At 40.5% G+C, this 19,201-nt stretch overlaps 6 protein-coding genes across 11 annotated transcripts; 4 read left to right on the top strand and 2 right to left on the bottom strand.

Annotated features, from left to right (window-relative positions):
- Positions 1 to 51: 51 nt before the first annotated feature.
- LOC107227210 lies at positions 52 to 459 on the top strand. Its single transcript, XM_015668287.2, has one exon. The coding sequence runs from the start codon at positions 55 to 57 to the stop codon at positions 457 to 459; it is 405 nt and encodes a 134-aa protein (XP_015523773.2). The 5' UTR covers positions 52 to 54.
- LOC107227209 (probable methyltransferase-like protein 25) lies at positions 402 to 2,214 on the top strand. 2 transcript variants are annotated; one of them, XM_046743895.1, is made up of 5 exons: positions 402 to 534; positions 694 to 1,098; positions 1,223 to 1,577; positions 1,652 to 1,749; positions 1,846 to 2,214. In XM_046743895.1, exons 1-5 carry the CDS (start codon positions 505 to 507, stop codon positions 2,077 to 2,079), a joined length of 1,122 nt encoding a protein of 373 aa, XP_046599851.1. In that variant the 5' UTR covers positions 402 to 504; the 3' UTR covers positions 2,080 to 2,214. The 2 variants fall into 2 exon arrangements, with proteins under 2 accessions (XP_046599851.1, XP_015523772.2); XM_015668286.2 differs by having other exon boundaries at positions 505 to 1,098.
- Positions 1,928 to 4,052, bottom strand: LOC107227202 (cell division cycle-associated protein 7). Its single transcript, XM_015668272.2, has 3 exons — positions 3,489 to 4,052; positions 2,680 to 3,399; positions 1,928 to 2,550 (listed from the first exon to the last, which is right to left on the bottom strand). Exons 1-3 carry the CDS (start codon positions 3,546 to 3,548, stop codon positions 2,392 to 2,394), a joined length of 939 nt encoding a protein of 312 aa, XP_015523758.1. The 5' UTR covers positions 3,549 to 4,052; the 3' UTR covers positions 1,928 to 2,391.
- A 1,637-nt stretch (positions 4,053 to 5,689) lies between these two features.
- LOC107227220 (ornithine aminotransferase, mitochondrial) lies at positions 5,690 to 9,658 on the top strand. Of its 2 annotated transcripts, none has more exons than XM_015668307.2 (6): positions 5,690 to 5,969; positions 6,099 to 6,293; positions 6,744 to 7,121; positions 7,819 to 8,149; positions 8,244 to 8,670; positions 8,772 to 9,658. In XM_015668307.2, the coding sequence occupies exons 3-6, from the start codon at positions 6,751 to 6,753 to the stop codon at positions 8,936 to 8,938; spliced, it is 1,296 nt and encodes a 431-aa protein (XP_015523793.1). In that variant the 5' UTR covers positions 5,690 to 5,969; positions 6,099 to 6,293; positions 6,744 to 6,750; the 3' UTR covers positions 8,939 to 9,658. The 2 variants fall into 2 exon arrangements, with proteins under 2 accessions (XP_015523793.1, XP_015523792.1); XM_015668306.2 differs by having other exon boundaries at positions 6,065 to 6,293.
- A 148-nt stretch (positions 9,659 to 9,806) lies between these two features.
- Positions 9,807 to 17,894, top strand: LOC107227219 (ornithine aminotransferase, mitochondrial-like). Of its 4 annotated transcripts, none has more exons than XM_046743899.1 (6): positions 9,807 to 10,463; positions 11,023 to 11,327; positions 12,287 to 12,487; positions 12,885 to 13,110; positions 13,800 to 13,964; positions 17,876 to 17,894. In XM_046743899.1, the coding sequence occupies exons 1-5, from the start codon at positions 10,088 to 10,090 to the stop codon at positions 13,961 to 13,963; spliced, it is 1,272 nt and encodes a 423-aa protein (XP_046599855.1). In that variant the 5' UTR covers positions 9,807 to 10,087; the 3' UTR covers position 13,964; positions 17,876 to 17,894. The 4 variants fall into 4 exon arrangements, with proteins under 4 accessions (XP_046599855.1, XP_046599854.1, XP_046599853.1 ...); XM_046743898.1 differs by lacking the exon at positions 17,876 to 17,894 and adding an exon at positions 15,430 to 15,552; XM_046743897.1 differs by lacking the exon at positions 17,876 to 17,894 and adding an exon at positions 14,411 to 14,886.
- On the bottom strand, positions 14,936 to 17,262 carry LOC107227218 (zinc finger protein 2 homolog). Its single transcript, XM_015668305.2, has 3 exons — positions 17,076 to 17,262; positions 16,861 to 16,986; positions 14,936 to 16,659 (listed from the first exon to the last, which is right to left on the bottom strand). Exons 1-3 carry the CDS (start codon positions 17,226 to 17,228, stop codon positions 15,082 to 15,084), a joined length of 1,857 nt encoding a protein of 618 aa, XP_015523791.1. The 5' UTR covers positions 17,229 to 17,262; the 3' UTR covers positions 14,936 to 15,081.
- Positions 17,895 to 19,201: the final 1,307 nt, after the last annotated feature.

Here is a 19,201-nt window from a genome sequence, read left to right as displayed (position 1 = left end):
GCCTCCATGGGAAAGCCTGCCCCTTAGTTCACTCTGGATTGCCTGGAATTCAAAATGTCTGCGGGGAACGAAGACGTAGATATAAATGAGGCGTTTGACGATATACTCTTTGGCGAAGAAATAGGCGAAAAAACTGGATTTGCGGAAGGCTACAAAGACGGCAGGACTCAATTGTCAGAGCCTTACCACTTGGGGTACCACAGAGCAAGTCAAGTGGCAGCGCAGCTGGGATTTTACAGCGGGGTTTTGGAGTATAACCTCAAAGCCAATTTGTTTCCTGAAAAAGTTATTGACTTGGCAAACAAATTGCAAGGCGACATAGAAAACTTCCCGAAACACAACTCGGACTCGATCGATATACTTAAACTGCTTGAAGACATTAAGCTAAAGTACAGCCGCATCTGCTCGCTGGCAAAGATCAAATTTACTTATCCCGAGCAAGAGAAACTCGATTTTTAACATGTGTTGCAAGTATCAACATTGGTTTCAGCTTTGAACTTGAAAATGTCTTTGTTTAGTGAGCACTTGGAGAAGGTAGCCACAGTTTTAACTTCGTATCAAGCTTTGATAGATTCTCATCTTGTCGATTTCATAACTGAAAATTTATGGGATCAGTGCTTACCAAAATCACTGCGGAACGAGCTAGAAACACTTAGCTCCAATTCAATCATTAATGCTAATTTTTATGGCCAGGAATCCACTACCCCAGAGCTGTATAAGTTCTGTAAACTTATCAATGCGCTGTCTTTGGACAAATGTAACCTGGTATACGATCTGAGAGACATACCAGACCTCTTCTTGGAATGGGGAATCGATTTAAAGAATTTGGAGTCAAAAATTCACAACAGCAGACTTGATTTTATGAATGCGAAAAAATCCTACGAAGTGGAAATTGTTGCTAGAATCACTTCGTCTTTGGCCGAAATTCATTCTAGCGCTGTTATTGATGCTGGAGCAGGAAAAGGCTATCTCTCTCAACACATTTCGGAGAAATACAAAATTCCCGTCTTAGCCATAGATTCTTCAGACATTGCTCACAGAGGTGCTATCAGAAGACAAAATATATTACAGAAAAAACCCAACCAAAGTTCTCATTTGGTATGATTTTCGGACTTCAGATTCTAACTCGTACTTTAGTTACCGTCTAATGATTAAACTGATTAATGTATTCAGAATATATCGACTGAATGACTTGTCAAATCTTGTGAAACTCTTTTTTCAGGTCCATCATCTGGCACAGCGCATAGATGAATTTACAGAGTTTGCAGAGTTAGCAGAGAAATATTTTCCTACCTGGAGTTTGAGCGAAAATTTAACGCTTACGGGCCTCCATACTTGTGGTTCTTTAGGCCATTCGGTTATAAAAGCATTTTTAAAAACTGACTGTATAAAATCTCTCTGTCTAGTCACGTGTTGTTACCATTTAGCCGAGACCTCACTCGGCGGGAAACTGAACATTTCAAAAAATGCCAAAATGCTAGCTCAGCAGTCGGTTCAGCGTTCGTGCCAAAATGAGTATTCCTTATCACCAACACTTCACTACAGAGCAGTTTTTCAAGTTCTCCTTCATTCACTGGGTTAGAAAAATTATTTCCTAGACACAATTTGCTTTGAAAATTTCTGTACATGTAATTGAAAGAATTTGTTTCAGGCATGCAGGATGTTAAAGTGGGACGCGGTGCACCAGTGGACAATTTCGTTACTTACGCCAAGTGGGCGTTAAATAAAATTGGGCTGGATCCAACACAGGTGAAATTTTTTACCCAGATCACCAGTGGCAATCAAACCTGAAAATTTACCCATCTAGAACACTGAAATTAAATATGCTAAACGGACACTTTTCAGATTCCTCCCGACAATGTCATTGAAGAGCTGTACTCTTCCCACGAAAGTTTCAAGGCGAAAATGGAACTTTTTCAAACCTTGAGAATTCAACTTGGATCTGTTATAGAATCTGCAATTCTATTGGACAGAATTATTTATTTAGAGGACAGTAAGGTTTGCTCAAACTTTGCTCTGGTGCGACTATTTGATCCTCTCATATCCCCGAGGTGCTATGGAATAATTGCCATAAAGTAATGCAATCCTTACACACCACTTTATCCTTCTATTGAAAAAATACTTGAGGATATAAAAATTGATAACTTATATTTATAGAAATATGAAGAAAAAATAAAAATTGCAAATTATTAAAAAGTTATGTTTATCAACGAACTTCGTCATTCTTATCTAGCATGCAATAAAATAAGTTTATAAAGATCTTATGATATAGAGTAACTTTGATTTATGTCACAAATGGCAAATTATTGAAAAAATAGTAAAAATTTCAGTCGAGAATTTGTCTAATCTTACAATTGTACATATTTCTATGAATACTGGCCATGCAAGTGACTAGAACTCTTCAGTTTTGGCGGACTCCAAATAATCCATAACTGACGAGAATCCTTCTTCTTGTACAACAGGAGCTAGAATTCCAGTTGGTCTTTGACCATTTCGCGTTCTACAAATGCTGCAATTGCACAGACCTCGACAAGGTGGACAAACCCAATTCTGAAATAAATGCAAAAAGAAATTTAGAATACCTTTGCATAAGATTAGTTGATTTGTGGCAGCCTAAGGAAGGTTTCAATGAGTAGAGCTCGATCTAGTGGATATTGAACATAATTTTTGGAATCTTACAGGATCCTTTAATGCAACAGCCGCATCTTCCCCATACCTGCCCCGCAAGCAAGGCCCGCAAAATTGACCCCTGACCCCTATGCATTCCCCGGATCTGCATACGGTTTTTGTGTCCAAAGTTTTTTGCCTGCACTGATGGCAGCTAGTGCCGTTTACTTTGCAGTAAGTTTTCCCCGAACTTCTATCGGCAATGTTGAACAACTGTTCCTCAGTAATTTCATCGGGAGAAGGTATGCTGTCCGGGTCGTACTCGGACTTCAGTACTTTATGGAATACTCTCTTCTTCGGTACATCCTCTTCCTCATCTTCTGAAGTCGAAGTAAAAGATTCCTCGTCGTTTTCCTCATTTTCTTCCCCATATAAATCTAATCTCATTAAACTGATCTCTCGTTCAAAAGGTATGGCCCAAGGAAAGAGGACCTTGAGTCTTGGACCTTTTCTCTTTTTATCGCTATCTTCCACCTCATCGGTATCATCCGAATTGGAGCAAGAGATATTCTTCTTAGCACTGTTGCGTGTGTTGTATTTCTTACGAAATTCGAGTTTTACTTTTCCTCTGCCCCAGCGCTCAGTCCTCTTCGCATTTGGCTTACGTCTTTTCTTTGGGGGCTCATCGATCTCCTCCCCATCGTCAGAATCTTCCAAATTTCTACGCCGCGATGTGTCCAGCAACTTTAAATCAGCTGTATCCTTCTTCAAGTCTTTGAAGAATTCTGCAAACTGTGAGAACGTGAGTTGCTTTTCGTCGCTCGATACATAAACGGCGTCCTATCGGCCTGAGCATGAGAGGTTAGAAACGTTTTACTTACGAAAGCGTCTCTTTCGGCGATATTTTTTTGACGAATAGCATCGTAGTCGTCCTCTTCCATTTTTCGCTAGCAGTATTCAACCCCGAATAGTACAAGAAAGTAATTAAACCAAGGATAATTAATCTCGCCAAACGTCCTAACTAAACCTAACTCCAAATACACAACAGGTTGATCACAGCGTCTACAAGTGGCTATAATTTGGCGCGAACGTTGACGCATGCGCGATGCGATTGGCCGGAAAAGAAAAGAACAGAAAACCAAACGAAATTTGTCTGACATTGATACTGGAAATGTAGTCTAACCGTCGTAAGTTCAAGGCTGCAGAGACCGAGAGATAGGGCAAGATAATTTTATCGCAACCCGAAACAACATAACCTCCCAATCGTTGATTAATTTTCACCACATTTTCACCGAGTTTCAACGATGAGCGCGTGGAGCGTAACACGTGAATACAGCGAAGCATTTCCCGATGCCAGATCGATAAAAACCCCCGTGAAATTCGTATCAGCTGCAATATTAGGGCCGATCGTGTTCATGTTGACATGAACATTCGTTCATTCATCCTCGCCAAGTCTCCCCATTCGGCAGGTAATCAAAATAGAGGTATTAATAAATGAACCATTTCAATTACTGACTATAGAAATTGTGAGTACCGGACATAGGTAGAATAAATGCTATTTCGAAATCACGATCGAATGCATCTTTTTTTTCTCTTTTTGCATAACATGCAGATGCTTCGCTGATTTGTATATGGACGGGTTTTGAAATGATGCTAAAGCTGAACCGGTCACGCTTAGCAACCGAATGCTCCGAACTTCTTTCAAAATTAATTAAGAATCACTCGACGCTTAATACGATTTTATCGAAGTATTATATATATATTCTCACGGAGTTCAATGAATTCTTAATTTATCAGCCTTGCTAACCTCTTGAAATCAACGTTACCCTACTAAAAACTATTTTGTGATAAATCATTGCGATATGTCGCTAACTCTACTTATTATACCTTCAGCTTCATGTTTTGAGCATATAACATGATATCGGTAATTTCTATACGATAATTCTCTCACATTCTCACGTCAGCCGAGATCGCAATCTCCACGATGTATATCGATCGGTATCACTTTGTCGCAAGTACCTGTAATAAGGGCACTGCTACGGAATACTTTTGCCAAGATCTCCTACCTATAATACGTACTAACAAAGTGACAAACGTTATCGATTAGTGATCATGACGCGAGATTTTTTTTGGGACGCTGAAAACTTCCATTCCCGCGATCTATTGATTCTGTGTGTGGAATTTGGATGCCACGTGTTATGGGTGAATTTAAACTCCACTTACGATCAATTTGTTCGTCCTATCGGAATGATTAGTTACATACATAACGCGGTTATATATAACTGCATAATCTCGCCGTCTTCGTTACTTCGTTATTATTGCTTCGAAACTGTTCGTGATGTAAAAAAAATTTAATTCGTTTCAGCGTAAGTTGATTCGAACATTTTCTCGCGTGTATATATAACGCTTCACAAAATTCTAGTACGAAAATTATATAATTATGATAGTCGCGAATGATAATTCACAGCTGATCGTTCAAACGGAAGAAATTTCTCTATTCATGTACGATCGTGTACGCATACGTGCACGTATTCGTTGTTTTCGACTAAGAGATCAGCTTTTATCGCATTTGCATTTCACACGCCGCAGTATTCATAGGTGTAAATCAAAGCAGGGACAGAATGAATATTATTAATAATAAGTCAGACGCAATTGCATGAATAAACAGCAACGAAGAATGGACTGCAAATAACGCTGCAGCATAGCCGACTTATTCGTATCTCATACAAGGTTTAAAATTCTGTCAACCTTAAAGGTCATTCGTATATACCGTGTGTACAGAAATTAGTCGACAAATCTAAAAGATGTATAAGCTACTCCTGTAGGTTACAGTTCGCGTATGATCTTCGGGCGGTAAATGGAATTTTCCGTTAACTATAAAGCGTGACTGACCCGCGCCGCTAAAGTTTATCATTATATCGTGATATTGATACATGTATGTTATTACGCTATCGGCAAGTGATCATCGATAACGACGCGCTACGTAGTCATTCTCCTCGTCACTGGGATCGTACCGATGATATTTATTGTGTATGCTGAATTGTCTCTCTCCGTACATACATAAGTATATAATCAGTGTACATTGTACACTGTACAATATACATTCTCTATCTCCCCTCTGTTTGCAATTTCCCCTGCGCTTAAATTTTCTGCTACGGTATTATCGTCGAATGTACAAAATAATCGTGCAGTTGATGCGAATCGTGAAGGAAGATTAGTTAAACTTTGAATTGCAATCGTGTGCCGGCACAGCGAGTTACCAGGCAAGATTCGAGAGCCTTGGTAATAATTTATTCAACCTTGACGGGCTCATTTTGCAAAACATATCCTAATCTTCACGATGCAGCTGCAGTTTTAAAAAGGTATCATCTAATTTTTCCGTTTCAGATCGCTGCTGTGACGGTTTATCCGCCTTCGTATTGTGCTCATATGTTTGTTTTTGGCCAAATCTATTTAGGATACAGATGACAGTAGTATTTGATCATATCTAGGCAGCTGCGGAGTCTTTCCACTTCCATCCTTATTACAGCAAGACCCCGGAGGTTCTTGGACCATATAACGTGCATTCGCCACCGCACGACTCTCAGTTTCATTTCGGCAGGTGGAGAATAACGTTTGGTTGTGTTCGCATGCAGTTCGGTTTATAAAAACGTCTCTACACTCCACTTCAAAACTTTATACCGACGGTGAGTATCTAATCTACATTAACAATATAATATTCAATCACTCGAGACATAAACAAATTGAATGAATTTAAATTCACAGCGTGCTAATATCCGTTGCACCATAATTAATTATTCGGTGTTTTTCACAGCGATAATTTTAATTTTGTACCGATGAAATATTTCGAGAACCGTTCATCAAGTTTTAATTAAACCTTCCCGGCCATTCGTTGTGTTTTTCTATGATATCACAGTCAGTATCTCAGCACGCGTATACTTAATATAGATTGTAATTGTTATATTTGCAACATAAATTTGCTCAAGTGTAAACTGCAGACTTCTGTTGACTAAGATTATAGCACAAATGCGAGCCGCTGTTAGATCGTTAATGAATATTCAGCAATTTTAATCTATTATTGTATTTTTTGTAACATAATTTCTAATTTCCGATATTTTTCGTTTTTATGAATACAGCAAAAGTATGAGACCCCTGGCCAGATTCGCCCTGCGGACCTTCGGTGGTCGGCAAAATGGGAGAAAAGATTGTCTTCAGCAGTGTTCGAGGGGCGTCAGTTCGCAGGAGGTTTTCAAACGGGAATCCAAGCACGGGGCCCATAACTACGCGCCGTTGCCCGTCGCCCTTACGAAAGCGGAAGGGATTTGCATGTGGGACGTCGAAGGGAAACGATACTACGATTTTTTAAGCGCCTATTCAGCCGTCAACCAGGGACATTGTCACCCCAAGATCTACAAGGCGATGGTCGAACAGGCAAAAATTCTGACCCTCACATCTCGCGCATTTTACTCAGACGCGTTGGGTGAATTTGAGGAATACATCACGAACCTATTCGGGTAATGATTCGGCGAGAATTTCGCGCTCTTCTACATCGATAATCGGATAATATGACGTATAAGACAAGCAGCTTACCGGCACGTGTGTAACGGATTTTAAATATGTGCTTATAGCACGTGCTCGACTGTGATACTCGCGGTAATAATTTAGATATTCGTATGTGCGGATACGAGCTGTATATAGTATGGGTATAATGTGTGAATCGAATCACCCCACTCGAAGTTTTATCGCTGTTGGAAGTCCGCTTTAGTGAAGCGAGATTGGCAAATTGGGCAGCGATTGTAATATTTTCAAATATTACGAAAATAGAGGCCATTAATTTTTTGATTACACGCATATATATATATATATATGTGTGTATATATATATATAATATGTACTAAACAGTAAGCATATAGGGTCATGTTACTTATACGATTGAACGGGGTCAATCGGTTGCGAATTCCTGACTCTGAACTTTATCTGTTTGGATTAATATACGTCAGTCTTATCTCACTTGACGACCAAATGTATTATTACTACATCGCTCTTTATCATGCGATGTTGTACGGGTTATGAACACAAGCTGATTATCTGCACGGGTATCTTAAGAATCCAATTCCCGATCGGAGAATTCGATCAGTGCTTTGCGGACGCCACCACTTTGGCCTATAACTAAGGAATAGGGTTGAACATCGACACGTTTTTCTCTTGCAGGTACGACAAATGGTTGCCAATGAACACGGGAGTGGAGGGTGGAGAGACAGCCTGCAAGTTGGCCCGGAAATGGGGTTACTCCAACAAAGGAATTCCCGAGAATTCAGCGAAGATCGTATTCGCCGAGGGGAATTTTTGGGGCAGGACCATGAGCGCGATTTCGTCCAGCACGGACCCGAGCAGCTACAAAGGTTTCGGTCCGTACATGCCCGGGTTCCAGGTGATCCCCTACGACGACCTGAAGGCCCTGGACGAGGCTTTAGCCGATCCCAACGTGTGCGCTTTTATGGTGGAGCCGATCCAGGGAGAGGCTGGTGTCGTCGTTCCCCAGGTGAAGATCCTTTAACGGTCGCCATTCGCTGCCGATTTTCAGTGCAGACTAAAAAGGCGACTGTAGTCGATCATCGTGCTATTGTTTCTCACAGGAAGGCTACCTGAAGAGTGTCAGGGAGCTTTGCACGAAACACAACGTGCTCTGGATCGCCGATGAGGTTCAGACCGGTCTGGCGAGGACCGGCAAGCGATTGGCGGTCGATCACGAGGGAGTGCGACCGGACATCGTTATCTTGGGAAAAGCGTTGTCCGGGGGATTTTACCCGGTGTCCGGAGTTCTCGCCGACGACCAAGTAATGCTCACTATTAAACCCGGTGAGCACGGATCGACCTACGGCGGTAATCCTTTGGGTTGTAGGATCGCCATGGCTGCGCTTCGGGTACTGGAGGATGAAAAACTAGCCGAAAACGCCCAGAGGCTGGGTGAAATACTGAGAAAGAAGCTGGGCGAGCTGCCGAAAGAAATCGTTAAGCTAGTCCGCGGGAAGGGATTGCTCAACGCGATCGTTGTCGCCGATGGTAATTCACCAGTCACGAAACGGTGGATGCGATCAGTAGAATAATTTGGATGTCAGAATAATAGGATTACGCATTTAATGTCATTATTTTTTACCCTGCAGGTTTTGACGCGATGGAGATTTGCTTGAAATTCCGCGACGAAGGACTTCTTGCTAAACCCACACATCGTCAAATAATCAGGCTGGCTCCACCGCTGGTTATAAACGAAGAACAACTCGAGGAATCGATCGGTATTATATCCAAAGTGATCAACCAATATCAGAAATAATACAACTTCGATTTATACAATATACTCACTCGAACGACTGAATTATAATATTTAACTTATTCAATTCATGCAAATGTAGGTATATGTATATGTGTGCATGTGGTTTGTACATTAATGAAATACTACAATTTTGTAATAATTTTTTTTACTGCGATCGATTTTGACGACTCAATATTTGATTTGATGTCTCACCTCGACTTATATATTATCGATATAAATATCAATACTGAAATAACCGCTCGAAAATATTGAAAATTGTACATTTTTAAATTGTGTAATGGTTGTATTTAAAGTATCATACTACGCATGAAAGTCCCGAGAATGATTCATAGAAAGTTGATATGTACAAAAACTTTGAAGAATATTTATAGATTTAGTTCATTACTTTACTTTTCGTGATATATATTTTGAAAAGTAAATTTCATAATTGGTGCATTATCACATTGAGAAACATAATTGATGATTGGTAATACGGTAGTGAAAAAAACAATATTCCCGATCAAATTATCTGTCGACCTTAGTCTCATGTCCAAGAGAATAAAAATTCACTTTCAAGTAACAACAAACTTACGCATACTCACAGCGATAAAAGTTTATCCCCGGTGTTTTGAAGCTGCCTATTATTTGCTGAACTGAGAACCAGTGCTAACAACAATTGTGGCGTTTGTCGAGTGACAACGACGTTAATCGTCCAGACGTCAATACACGAATACAGAATTATTTACAGTTTACTTAATTCGGTGTGTGATAAATCCTGAGCTCATGTGTAGTACATGTTAGATACATCAGTTGAAATGCATAAAACCATACAGTCTGTAAAACGTTGCAATTGTTACAGTTTGCAAATATGCCGCGATGTTGGTGCAGTCGTATGATCCAAAAGATTACACAGCTATCTTCTCGCTGGTATAAATTAACGCGTCAAGCCTCGGCTTCATCAAAGATTAACAGAAACTCGCGTTACGCGCAGCTATCTAGAAGTTATTTTCGTCCCTCGTTTCTGGATGTGAATTTCACCCCCTAAAGTCACAGTGTCGAGGAAAGTTCTGCAGCAACTTGATCCACCCGAAGTTGGATACCTACGTAAAGAAGGAATTGCCCCCGCGGGAAGATTGATCATTTTTATCCTTCCTCTTCTGCTGAAAAAGAATGCAAACTCCGATAAGGCAGAGAGTAGCTTCCATCGTTCAGAAGCCTGAAGTCAAGCGTTTATTGACTGCCCAGGAGATCATCGATCGGGAGGATCGATTCGGGGGTCGACATTTCAAGCTACTTCCGGTCGTTCTGACACGAGGACAAGGCGTCTTCCTCTGGGATGTCGAGGGTAAAAAGTACCTCGACTTCTTGGCCGGTTTCGTGGCCGTCAGTCAAGGACACTGCCACCCTCGACTCGTAAAAACGATGCGTGATCAGGCTGAAAAACTGACTCACACCTCCAGGGCGTACTATACTGAACCCTTGGGTGCCCTATCTGAGTATTTGACCAATCTTTTTGGCTGGGACCGTTTCATTCCAATGAATACAGGTGAAGAATCGAATAGAAATTCGACGCAGCTCTCACAAGGAAGGTATCTCAGGTCGATCTCTCCGATTTCATTTCTTTTGTAATATGTTATAGTAGACTAAAATCTAAGCGACACGCAATTTTTTTGAAGCTGCCATTAAACACTTTTAGGGGGGTGAAACCATGACCTCAAAGTAAGGTACGTCAAGGGCGCTTTGGCAGTTTCAACCGCAAGAACATAATATTTTTGACCAATCCAACTGGAATAGGTATCTCATAACGAGAAATGAAAAATTAAATTTCTTCTATTAAAAAGAAGCAGACAAAAAAATTGCCAAATCATCCCTTGACACGCCTTACTTTGGAGGATGGTTTCACCCCCTTAAATTGTTTAATGGTAGATAAAAAAAAATAGATATCGCTCATCGTTTAGTCTACAATAACATATTACAAACGAAATCAAATTGGAGATATCGACCTGGGATACCTTCCTTGTCAGTGAAACGCTTGAAAATGGTAATTCCAATTTAATAAATGTGCGGTTTACAAGCTGCTAACAAAAAAATTTGTATCGATGCAGGAGTCGAGGCCGGAGACACGGCGTTGAAGTTGGCAAGGCGATGGGCTTACAGAACGAAGAAGATACCCAGCAACAGGGCGTCGATACTGTTCGCTAAGGGTAACTTTTGGGGCAGATCATTAGCCGCAGTTTCCTCGTCTACCGATCCGAACTGCTGCACCGACTTCGGTCCCTTCATGCCATTATTCGACACTGTGCCTTACGATGACTTGAAAGCTCTCGAGTCGAAATTCAAAGCGGATCCGAATATCTGTGCGTTTATGATGGAGCCGATCCAAGGCGAAGCCGGTGTCATCGTTCCGACGGTGAGCTGCCTATTGATTTTGTCCTTTTCATTCGCATTAAAAGTTTGAAAGAGTGAAAAAGCAGTTTACAAATTCGGATAACACAAACTAAGATGTTAACAATTTGAACGTTCAAAATTAGTGAAATCTCGGGTGTTTGTGGTTCGACTCTAACGTTTATGGGCTCATTTTGATCGCTGATCAAGTCTCCGAAAATTTTCTGACTAATATTCAGGAAATTTCACATTGCTGGTGTATAAGTTAATGTTTTGAATTTCCTCAGATTCGTCGTTATAATAAACAGTAGGGATGTTGTTGGATCGGTGTTCGCCATCATTGGGAAAAATAACGTAGCTGAAGATTTTTCGAACAATGTATTTCTCTTTTTCTAACTTTTGCATATCAATCATGCGGTCGCTCGGTAGACGGGGAGTGTTTTAAAACGATTTGAAAATTGGTTTGACGGCTGCCCTCCCCTGTCCATTGGGATTACATTTATTGTCTGGTGTACGTATAGGCAGGAGAATCTCACAGCTGTCAATCGAAACTTATTATCAACGACGTTCTGCATCGCGAGTCTCAACTTTTAACGCCATTGGAACATTGATTTCTATGTTATACCTACAAAAAAAATTCACGCAAAGAACTCCGACAAAATCTTATACCTCCCTTTCTTCTCCACCCGTAAGGCTGTGATAAAATTCAGTATAAAGTCGTTGCCGTCTCAAAGAATGAAAAATTTTATGAAAAAATTAAAAAAAAAAAAAGAAAAAAAGAAAAAACAAGTCTACCGTACCTTAGAGCTCGCAGATTGCGTTGTTTGTGAAAAAGAAATCCTTGCGAACGTATCGTTTACTGCACATTGTCTTGGTGAAAGAGATGGTTATACATCTATATTAGAAATTAATCGAATTATTTGATTTAACTGATTAAATTGAAGAAAAATTACACGTGATCACACATTCTGTATTATCCCGCAGGAAGGATATTTACGCGGTGTCGGGGAGCTCTGCACAAAATACAACATTCTATGGATTGCCGACGAGGTTCAAACAGGACTTGGAAGGACCGGCGACAGACTGGCAATCGACCACGAGAAACAACGCCCGGATATTCTAATTTTGGGAAAAGCCCTGTCTGGCGGAATGTATCCGGTATCCGGTGTCCTGGCCGATGAGCAGGTGCTCATTTTCGTTCTATTAACTTCACTATTTGATGAAATTTCTTTCTTTTGTTTTTTTAACGGAGTTAATATTCGCAATTCGGAGTCGCATTTGGTGATTTAAACTCCTTTCTCCTTAGCACAGTGTGCATGCCGTTATTATAAAAGGGGGTAAAACATAAACAGGCGTTGATTCTGACATATGTATACGTATTTGACTGTTGCGTTTATATACTTTCGCGAATATGAATTTACACCTGTGTTAAGGCGAAAGAAAGTTGGCACACGATTTTTTTATTTATGCGGGTGAAGGCATGCTACTCGTTATTATTACGTAAAAACTAGGAAAGTGAGAAACAATTTACCTGTGGGATAGAATAACAATTTTTCTTCTCGGTGTATTTAACCGTTTACAGATTGTCTTTGGACTTGAGACCGGATCGCGCGGAAGTACTTTTGCCGGAAATCCAATCGGCGCCGCCGTTGCCCTGGAGGCGGTAAAAATTCTGGCGGAAGAAAAGCTCGCTGAGAACGCCAAGAATTTGGGGAAAATCTTGAGGGTGGAGCTGGAAAAATTGCCCAAAGACATCGCCAGAGAAATTCGAGGCCGAGGGCTTCTCGCTGGGGTTCTCGTCAACAAGGGTGCGTCATACTTAATAAACCATCCTCCATCCTCCATCCTTCATCTTCCCCCTCCGAAAGAAAAACTTTTACGCGCTTCTTCTTTCTCCAGCGAGGCGGAAAATACACGTCCGCACGCGTAGTGCGTTATTATTATACCTATAACAGCCTATAATTTTTCCGCCTGTACACGCATCGTCGAGCGAGATATAGTTTCAAGTTGGCGAAAGCATTTTCGCGTTTGCTTCTCCTATATCACGCAGCCTAGCCGGTGAATCTGTGGAAATCCCTGCACACCCTCGAAATTGTCGGACCTCTGACTAATCGGCAGATGTTCGCGCTCGAACCAATGCAATTTATCGTGATTCATTCTCTGATAGAAATTAAATCTTTCGGAAGAACCAAGTGTTAGATATAGGGTTCGAACCCTCAATCCTATACCAACGCGACCAGAATTAGAATTAACGTGTGTTGTACGCACAAATAACCGAGTCGATCAATCTTATCCGCGGGTAGAAAATTAAGATTAACTAGGAATACGATTTTATAATCTCACAGCGTGCGGGCGAAATTTTAATCATCTAATTATAGTATTTTTATGTGATTAATTATTCCCCTCTGCTTTCCGCGCTTTGTTTAGGTATTGGACACAATCATCTAACATTTTTCAATCTTGTATAATTGTATCTAATTAATTCATAAATTTATAGAGATCGCCGACGGATGGGACGTCTGCTTGAGGCTCAGAGATGCTGGATTGTTGAGCAGACCAGCGCATGGGCAAATAATTCGCATATCACCTCCTCTGACGATAACTGAGGATCAATTAAGAGAAGGAATCCACATTCTGACCTCTACCGTACTCAGTTATTAAGGTAAGTTGCTATCCAGCGAAACGTACGACGTTGTATGCGGCTCAACTGCGTCGATTCAACGGAATTTTTCAAGTATAAGTTTACTTCATGGAATATTGTTACTCTGTTTAACAGAGATATCATCAACCTGTGTCTGTATTTATACATTATGATCGGAAAAATACGGTGTACGTAATTTTTTTTTATCGATCTCTCTTATTTTCATTCGCTTTATCGCTTTCCAATTACTTGAATGAGCAAATAACGTACCTACGATATTTACTTTTCCATATTTTTTTTCTTTCTCAACAATCAGGAAAATACGTGGTGGATTCTGAAGTCAATATTTTTATCGTGCTTTTTAATATAACAAACACACAAGTTCGATGTCAAACCTACGACGAGTACTAGAAATCGATTGTCAACCGAAGACGAAAGTTTCATCAGTTTATTTTACGCTCTTTCGGATATTTATGTCGGAAAAATAAAGGAAATTCGAACACTGTCGTCGGCGATAACGCGACACGCGCATACATCACGTCGTCGAACTACACGCATACAGAATATACTATAAACGAGTAATGCTGGTCGTCGTAAATTTAATGGAGTGAAAAATATATTTCGATACTGTTATCAGTAATCAATGTTTATTCCCGTCGTTGGTTGAGTTTAATATTTACACAAGACTTCGCGAAGCAAGTAATATTACGCGAAGCGCGTATAGTTATTAATACATTCTCTTTGATAAGAAATGCAGCGTTCAATTAATATTTCGATCCCTCAGAAACAAATGACTAAAGGCGACGTGCGTAACGATTAAAATTATACGTCTATGGAATTATCAATAAGTAATTACAAGATGTGCTGGTAGCGTGTTTAATAAAAATAAAAACATAAAGTGTCCGAACCTCCGAAGAGACTGACTTAATAACAATCGATACTTTACAGATATGCTAAATGTAATACATAAGTAACTTCCATAATTGCGTGTATATGTACAATTAAAAATAATGAAGATAAGAAAAAAAAAAAAACATATACAGATATATTGCCACGGCTTACAATATATTAATCACAGTATTCGATTGATTCGGTAAAACAGTCGCGTTGCATGTATTTACTAGTCTTTTTCTGGAGTTCAGATATGAGTTTCGGCGTGTCTCTTCAAGTGTCTCTTTAGACTGAACGCTTGGGAAAACATCTGATTGCACTCGCCACACTTGAACGATTTCCTACCACTGTGCAGGTCCAAATGCCTCTTGAGATGACTAGACAGTTTAAATTTCTTCCCGCATAATCTGCAGGAATGATCTCTTTCGGTGTTGTGGGATGCTTTATGATTTTTCAGGTGACTCGATTGCGAAAAAGATTTGGCACATAAATCGCACTTGTAAGGCTTAAGTTTTTTGTGAATTCTCAAATGCTCCACCAAGTTACCGTGTTGATTGAAGCTTTTTTCGCAAAATTCGCACTTATGTGGTTTCAGATCTTTGTGCGATTCCAGATGTACTTTCAAGTTGTACTTTTGACTGAAACGCTTGTCGCAATACTCGCACTGGAATAAATTCTCACCCGTATGAAGACGTAAGTGAGCCTTGAAGTTTTTGAGAAAACGAAACTTCTTCTTGCAGACGTTGCACTCAAACGGTCCTGCCTTTTCAGGGTTCACCTTTTCCGTACCAAATTTGTGAGTCCTCAAATGATCTTCCAGATAAGAAGCAAAAGCAAATGCTTTGCTACATATCGTGCACACATGCACGTTCGTCTTTGTGTGCAATCTTACATGGGCATTCAATTTACTCTTGGAGGTGTAAGCTTTTTCACATATCGAACACTTGAAGGGTCTCAGACCGGTGTGAGACAACTGATGAGTCAACAATTTTGACTTCTGTGCAAAGGACTTTGGGCACAAAAGGCACTTGTGCTTTTTATACTTAGGCATCGAGTTCACTTTCTCGTTTTCAGATATTTTACCAGAAAATACGAGATTTTCAGGAAGTGGAATCGTTCCAGCGTCAAGACATTGAAAAGATCCGCACATCGATGAGTTCCCCACTCGCTCTGCGTTCTCTTGTACATCGACGAGTGGTTCACTGCTGGAAAAATCGATATTCCCAAGTTTCCTAGAACTGTCTACAACCTGTCTGGAGAAGGATAAATTTTGTATCGAATTGTCAGCCATTTGATTCACCGTTCTATCGTAGCTTAAGTTCTGTGCAATTTGGTTTGAATCTTCGCTAACTTCTATGTTTGTATTATCGCCAGAAGACATATCGATGTTGTCGGAGCTGTGAGTAAAGTTGTGACTGATTAATTGAGTCCTGTTTGTGAAGGTGTGATTACAAAGAGAACAGTGCAAGGCGCACGCTGCTCTACTCGGCTCCTCGTCATCGACCGGTGTCACATGCATCAAGTTGGATCTCAGTATAGAAGACACACCGTTTCCATCGTCCGCAGCCAAATTACCATTTAGATTATTCATGTTGAAATATGTATTCCGAGGCTCGACTATGTGCATGTGCTGCACCGGAGTTGTGTTGTGGACCGAAGAGACGTGCAATCTATTGTGCGCGCACAACTCTTCGTAATTTACAAAAACTGCGCTGCATTCGACGCATTTCAATATCTTGCGATAAGTTTCGTTCGGTATGTAACCCTGGTTCTGTTGATACAACTTGCAGCCAGCCACTGTCGAGTATGAGGTTAATCCTGACACCTGCGTCATAAATTTATGGATTAGAAACATTAAGAAAATGAAGGAGATTAGGTTGAAACGACTTCATTAAATAATGCTGGGTCGTTACGCAATTTGCTAATATAGCACATGGATTTGTAAAAGTTTTGCGCCTTCAGCTTGCGGATTCTGTATATAATTATTAAACTATGGACAAATTCCTCAATTTTTCCTGATCGATACCTTGTCGGCGGCTTGTCTAAGTGCAATATCCGCAGCGCGACATTGTTCCCTATAGAGCAGCGCAGACTCAGCCCTGGTAACGCACCGATCGCACATTTTCTCTGGTAGACCGTCGCCCTGCCATACCTTCAATCATGATTTACAGATTGTGTTACAAATTCGGTTCTATTCTGATCGGCTTGTCAAAATAGCAAAGAAAAACATGGGATCATAACCTCCAAGCAGGACAGAGATCGCAGTTTTGCAGCGAGGGACGAGCCGGCCGGCCCGACGAATAGACAGACCATTTTCTCTCCGTCTTCTCTCAGGCACGTGCGACATAATTTGCTTATATTTTCACTGTCTATCTCTTTCGTAACGATAAACATCGCGCTCTGTGCGAAGTTGACGTTTATCTCAGCCGGCGCGTCCCAGCGATCGATTTTTGTTTTTTCGTCTGCTATATCGGTCGGTCTAAAGTGGCGCCGCCGTACGGCGAGCGCGATAATTTTTATGATTTGAAAATACGTAATATACCAAGACTTACAACTGCGTGTAAAATGCGTTTTATCTTTACGTCATGAATTACGGTGCACATTTAGAATTTAGTTGATAATATTTGATCTCTAAAATTTTGCTTCGCATAATAAGTTAGTGTAAAATTTTATTTATCGTGTTTTACCGTGTATCGCAATATCACCTATGCAGGCTTTGAAGCGAGATAATAATTTTGAATGATAATTAATGCAAGAGGTGGGATAAAACAATAGGTGCGTCGTTTCGTGCAGTTACTAATTACAACAGAGGCTTTTTGAAACGCTTGTTTTCGGGCTGAATATAATTGAATTAGCGGGCAAAGGAAATTAAAAAATCCCTTTGGAAATACCCGGCACGTCAATTACCTGTCAGCGAAAGCGTCTATTCATCAATTGATAAATAAATAAACAGGCTCCGATAATACGCGGCGTATGCAATGTGTTCGTGTCTCCATTGTGGGGCGGAAAATCCAATATTTCATTTTCGCGTTTATTCCCAGGAGGGAGGTGAAGAGCGAGGAGGAAGAGAGAGAAGGTCGAGCGTGCAGTCGGCGAGGCGGAGAGGGAAAAGAAAGCTCACAATCAGAACTGGCACGAAAAACAGAGAAGTTTCGTACGTCGATCACAGTTTGCGATATCCGTATAGAAAATGTACTACGGGACATGACGTGAAAATAACATATAAGAAAAGAGAAAAGAAAAAGTCTTGTCCTCTTCCAGGGAAGACTGACGTTTTGCATGTAAAAGCAGAACGTTAAATTTTACCGTAAGAAAAACAAAATTGTTTCGTCTCCTGCGGCATACCGGCTGTAATTCTATACGCGTTGCTGTCTATCTTTAGGCGGAACGAACTTTCCTTGTATTAATTTACCCCCGTATCGTCTAGAATCGGCTGTTGCGAAACTACGACTTACCTGATTTTCCGCATATCGTATATCCTCTACCCATTTCTCATTATATTAACGCGCAAGGTATCGAATGCGAGCACGTATTACAATTAACGTGTATTAATTTTCAATTCTATTTATAATTCTGGTTTCTGAATAACAGGGTGTAGGAATATCTTAATACGTAGAATGTACCTACGAATATGCATTGCGTATTTATATTATATACGCGGCTCTTCGTTAGCAAAATTGAAATTAATAGCCGGGGCCAAAAAGTGATTATCGCGTATCGTTCCCAAATTTAAATTACTCCCTAAAAGTTTCTCAGCGAAATGCGAGGATCTCTTCTCGACTGCTTGCAGGCAGCGGGATAAACTTTGTTAGAGAAATCCGGGATCCGCGGTGATGGAGGAATTAAACAATCGACACGATATTAGCAGGATTTCCTCCGAAATCCATTCTTGAATGAGTTCAAAGTTTCATTGCCTCACAGCGGAGAAGATTCCTATGCAGGCAATTCTCCCAGTTTCCTAAACATGAGCTGTTGCTCCTTTATACGAAGGTTCAGGGGTGACGTTTCCTGCCTGACAAATTACCGTTTAAAATGACTCTTGAAAACATCACGTACAGTCAGAAGCGTGACCTCGTTAGGCTAATTGGCTAATATTAAGTATACCTCTGCAAGAATTAAAAAAGCACCTAAACCATATCTTTTCGTCTCATCAAATCGTTTTTCGTGCGGAGGCGCGAGAGAAAAAGTGCCCGCCTAAAATAGCTAAAGAAGAATACCGAATAGCCATTTTGTCCCCGCTAAGAAGCAGCTGCTTTAGTTGGTGGAACCTTCATAATTTAATGCGTGCTAAAACTTTGTTGTAGGGCTTTGCGTAGCCCGATGGAATATGGATTTTCATATTATCTCCGTCGAATCGTACCGCACGA

This window comes from Neodiprion lecontei, chromosome 6 (genome assembly GCF_021901455.1).
Source record: "Neodiprion lecontei isolate iyNeoLeco1 chromosome 6, iyNeoLeco1.1, whole genome shotgun sequence".
In the NCBI taxonomy this organism is placed as follows: domain Eukaryota; kingdom Metazoa; phylum Arthropoda; class Insecta; order Hymenoptera; family Diprionidae; genus Neodiprion; species Neodiprion lecontei.
Note: the sequence above shows the minus strand (reverse complement) of the source record. Positions and strands in the feature narration are given on the sequence as shown.